Genomic DNA, 4649 nt, shown 5'->3' with positions numbered 1-4649 from the left:
GGAAAGGAAAGGAAAGGAAAGGAAAGGAAAGGAAAGGAAAGGAAAGGAAAGGAAAGGAAAGGAAAGGAAAGGAAAGGAAAGGAAAGGAAAGGAAAGAAGCCCAGGCTTGAACGGGGGAAATACAACAGGACCGAAAAGGTTCTCCATCTTCCCTCTTTCCAGTTTAAACTTAGACACTTTGCTTTATTAAGTAGTAGTTCATCTTCTTCTTCACCTTCAAGTTCTTTTCTCTTTTAATTCCTTCCTCTCAGATTAAGAGAAATCCTTTATCTTCTAGCCTCAAAAATAAAGATAAAAACCTTGTCTTTTTAACAGTCACTTTTATAAAGGCCTTTCGTTCCTTTCATTTTGTGCACAGTGAGGTGAGGGTGAAGAAAGAGTCCTGCTGTACAGCTCAGACTGGCCTCAAACACAAAGCACTCATCCCGCCTCAGCCCCGTGCAGTTTTGGGATTATAAGCATATGCCACCACAGCTGGCTTCATTTTATTTACATACTAATGGCTACCATCTTTTTATTCAAAATTTTTGTTTATCCAGCTAGACACAGTGGTACATGTCTTTGATCCCAGCACGTGGGAGGCAGTGGCAAGTAGATAGATGCCTGTGAGTTCGAATTTTGCCTGGTCTATAGAACAAGTTCCAGGACAACCAAGATTATAGAGACCTTTTCTCAGAAAACCAAAAAGACCACTTCTGCTATTAAAGCTTTTATTAATAACAAAAGCAAAACAGAAAATAAAGACTATTTTGCCAATCATAGTAGCTCACACTCAGAAGGCTGAAGTAGCCTCAGATATTTCAGGGTATGTGGGGGGGGGGGGTTAACAATAAAAATTCTGAGAGATATAAAAGGCTACCATCTCAGGACGAAATGATAAACTGGCACAAGTTGTTCCTTCCCTGAAACCCAAATCTTAGGACAGGACAACAGGGTTGGTTGGCTTTTTAAAAACTAATGCAGACTGAGAAAAGTCCTTCTCGGGGGCTAGACTGATACTATTGGGGTAAGAATGGAGTCCAGAAAATGGCCACTACCAAAAAAGGGGGGTGGGGACAACAGTACAGATCAGGTTTGGTTGTACCTTTTACTTCCCATCCTTGTATCAAGGCTGCTTTGGGAGTATTGCTGCCCATTAGGCATGTGGACACGATCCACTGTTAGTGGCTTCTGGAAGCAAACTGCCTCTGGTAGTTTAGCTTTTTTTTTTTTTAATCATGTGTCTCTGGGTGTGGTGTCATGTATGTATGCTTGTTTGCGTGTATGTAAGGACATTGTGATGTGGGGAAAGCCCATGTTCATCTTTGTTTGCAGGTATGTAATCTTATCCTAGGTTGGATAAGGCTGTATTTTTTCCACAATTGCTCTCCATGCGCAGGGTCTCTCAACTGAAAGGCATCTCCTGATCCATCTTCTCAATTTGGGATTTGGAATCTGGGATTCAAACTCCTGTCCTCACATGACAAGTGCAGCAAGGCCACTGAGAAACCTCCCCAACCACTTTTCTATAATCTAGATTCCTCATCTGAAAATAGGACAGTAAGTATCCCAGAGACGTGGAGAATGTAAAGTTTTATAATAGTAGTTTCTGGGCCAGGAAGGAACTCAGTAAGTACATTAGAAATATTACTGTCGCCCACTGCCAGTGTGAGGCTAAAAACAGTACTAATGTACTTATTTTGTTGTTTATCTTTTGTTTGGTTTTTCGAGGCAGGGTTTCTCTGTAGCTTTGGAGCCTGTCCTGGAACTAGCTCTTGTAGACGAGGCTGGCCTCGAACTCACAGAGATCTGCCTGCCTCTGCCTCCCAAGTGCTGGGATTAAAGGTCTCTTACCGACACTGCCCCGCTATAATAATGTACTTTAAAGAATAATATACCAGCCGGGCAGTGGTGGCACAGGCCTTTAATCTTAGCACTTCCAATATAGAACTAGGAGAAAGAAAGCTTGAAGCCATTTTAATCTACCTAAGATTCTGTTTCACAAAGCAAAAGAGAACCCACTATCTTACGTGAAGTACCTCAGTGCACTGAGACAACTGACAGCTAGAGCCAGGGAACGGCTAAGGCAAAGAAGCGCATTCGATAGTGATCTACACACCCTACATTAGGAGCCAGATGAAATCTATGAAAACGAACAATGACATTTGTAAAAATACTTCTAGTTATTGGGAATCCTCAGCACTCAGGAGGCCGAGACAAGAATATTTCTTTAGGTTTGAGGACAGCATGGGCTATCTAGTGAATTCCAGGTCACACTGGGCTGGAGTGTGAAATCCTATCTCAAAAGGGAGAAAAATTCCCTAAGATTAAGATGTATGAGTGTTGTATTTTAAAACATAACAATTTTAAAAACTGAATGAAAATTGCAATTATTGGTGCCTCATGATAGTCACTTACTTCAGTTCCTTTGGAGGAACACCCACTCTGAAAATACTGTTCCTCTAAACCAGGTAACACCTATTCTGAGTTTTGTTTAGTCCCCCTACTCCTTTGTCTTTAAAAAAATTACAGGATTTAGAGAAATCAGGTTTGGCTCAAGCTTTTGTCTTTAAATTACCATGGTGACCTAACAAGCCTATTCACTTGGAGGTGGGTGCCATTTTCTCTCCTCCATATAAAGGAGGGCGCACAGTGACTCACCATCTAAGTTGTTAGTACTAACATGAGCTGCCCAAGACATCAAAGTCCAAATCCAGAGTATACTAGCATTTCAACTTGGAATTGCCACTAGATGGTGCCTGCCCACAGGACTACGTGTGCCATGAACTAACCACAAGTCTACATGCATTCTTCTGGCAGCACGCTGTGGCGGCTTGGAATGCTGGCTCTGGGTGGACGGCCACGTCCTTCAGAACCAGCCCTGCTCTAGCAGCTCCATCAAATGGAGCTTGAGACAGCTGTGAGTGACCTGATGTGGGAGCTGGGAACAAAACTCAGGTCCTCTAAGAGAGCAGAACGTGTCCTAAACCACTGAGCCATCACTTTAGCCCCTCACATCCTTTGTGATAGAGACAATCAACAATAAAACTCAGAATTAAGGCCAGGCAGAGGCAGACAGATCTCTGTGAGTTAACCCCAGCCTGGTCTGTGTAGTGAGTTCCAGGACAATCAGGGCTATATAGGGAGACCCTGTCTCAAAAAAGAAAAATGTTAAACAGGCCTGGGCAAAGAGATACATGCCCTAAGATAGGGGAACTGAAGTAAGACTGCACTACCTACTAACAACCTGCCTCAAACAAACAAAAGCTAAACACTGTATTACCTAAATATTATATAATATATTGTATGATGAATTATTTTTAAAAACTGGTTTGAAGTCTGCAGATTGTAACTTATCTTATAAAAATTTATCTGCGATAGTTTGAATGAGATGTCCCCATAAATTTGAACATTTGAACACTCAGTCCCTAACTGGTGGCTGTCTAGGAGGATTAGGAGGTATGTGGCCTTGCTGGAGAGGTTTCAGTAAGGGTGGACTTTGAATTTCAAAAGACTCTTGCTAATTTGAACTAGCTCTCTTTGCTTCCTGCCTGTGGTTTGCTGTGTGAGTTCTCAGCTGCAGCTCCAGCCAACCTGCACCTGCTGCCTATGCTCCATCATCATGGACTCTGAAGCTATAAGCCCAAAATAAATGCCTCCTTCTGGAAGCTGCCTTCTTCATGCTTTATCACAGCAATGGAAGAGTAAGTAATGCATTACTGGAACAGTAGAAAAGAGCTTTTAAATCAAGATCTAATGTTAAGTGAATTTAAATTCCGTAAGATGCTAAGTTTAGAGACTTTATGGAGCTAGTCACATTCGGTGCATTTAGAATCATGCATGACTCTAAGACTATAAATTACTCTGACTTTCTACCAACTCCAATCATTATGACAGTTCTGTTACCTGATCATACTCCAAGGCTCCTGGGTAGAGTGGCCATCCAAGGAATAGTTCTGCAATCACACATCCCAATGACCACATGTCTATGGCTTCACAAAATGGCAAACCCAATATAATCTCTGGAGCTCTGGAATTTAAAAACAAAAACAAATTAGGTTCCTTTTTATTTTAAATGCTGATTCTATTTGACATTCTAAGGAAAGTTCTAAAGCAGCAGAGAAATCTTGTTTACAATAACGTGACTCTAGGAACTCTTCAAAGCCCAGTGCCCTAAGGTGAAGGGATTGTGAGCAGAACAGCACGCCCAAGTCTCTTTCCACAGCCCTTTCCCTTAGCAAGATCTGTTAACAATAAAAAAATCAACCCAGACCTTGCTTTGTAAGCTACAGCAGATTAGGAAGAATACACAGAGAGAAAGCCAGCAAAAATCATTAAACATTGTGATGTCAATGGAACTGAAAACCAGGCAGTCAAAGTTAAGACCAAATGAAAACAAAAATTCCTGCTGGGCGGTGGTGGCGCATGCCTTTAATCCCAGCACTCGGGAGGCAGAGGCAGGCGGATCTCTGTGATTTTGAGGCTAGCCTGGTCTACAAGAGCAAGTTCCAGGACAGGAATCAAAAGCTACGGAGAAACCCTGTCTCGAAAGATCAAAAAGAAAGAAAGGAAGGAAGGAAGGAAGGAAGGAAGGAAGGAAGGAAGGAAGGAAGGAAGGAAGGAAGGAAGGAAGGAAGGAAGGAAGGAAGGAAGGAAGGAAGGAAGGAAGA

General features: G+C 42.2%; 1 protein-coding gene across 11 annotated transcripts in view; it reads right to left on the bottom strand.

Moving 5' to 3' along the window:
* The window catches only part of Hipk3 (homeodomain interacting protein kinase 3), a 108995-nt gene that overhangs the window by 37278 nt on the left and 67068 nt on the right, over positions 1–4649 (bottom strand). For all 11 annotated transcript variants that reach the window (XM_050146931.1, XM_050146929.1, XM_050146926.1 and 8 more), the window contains one exon: positions 3886–4009. In XM_050146931.1, coding sequence (XP_050002888.1) covers positions 3886–4009 — 124 coding nt within the window. The remainder of the gene's footprint in view (positions 1–3885; positions 4010–4649) is intronic.

This window comes from Alexandromys fortis, unplaced genomic scaffold (assembly GCF_014885135.2).
Source record: "Alexandromys fortis isolate MF-2015 unplaced genomic scaffold, M_Fortis_MF-2015_v1.1 scaffold_12, whole genome shotgun sequence".
Taxonomy (NCBI): Eukaryota; Metazoa; Chordata; class Mammalia; order Rodentia; family Cricetidae; genus Alexandromys; species Alexandromys fortis.
Note: the sequence above shows the minus strand (reverse complement) of the source record. Positions and strands in the feature narration are given on the sequence as shown.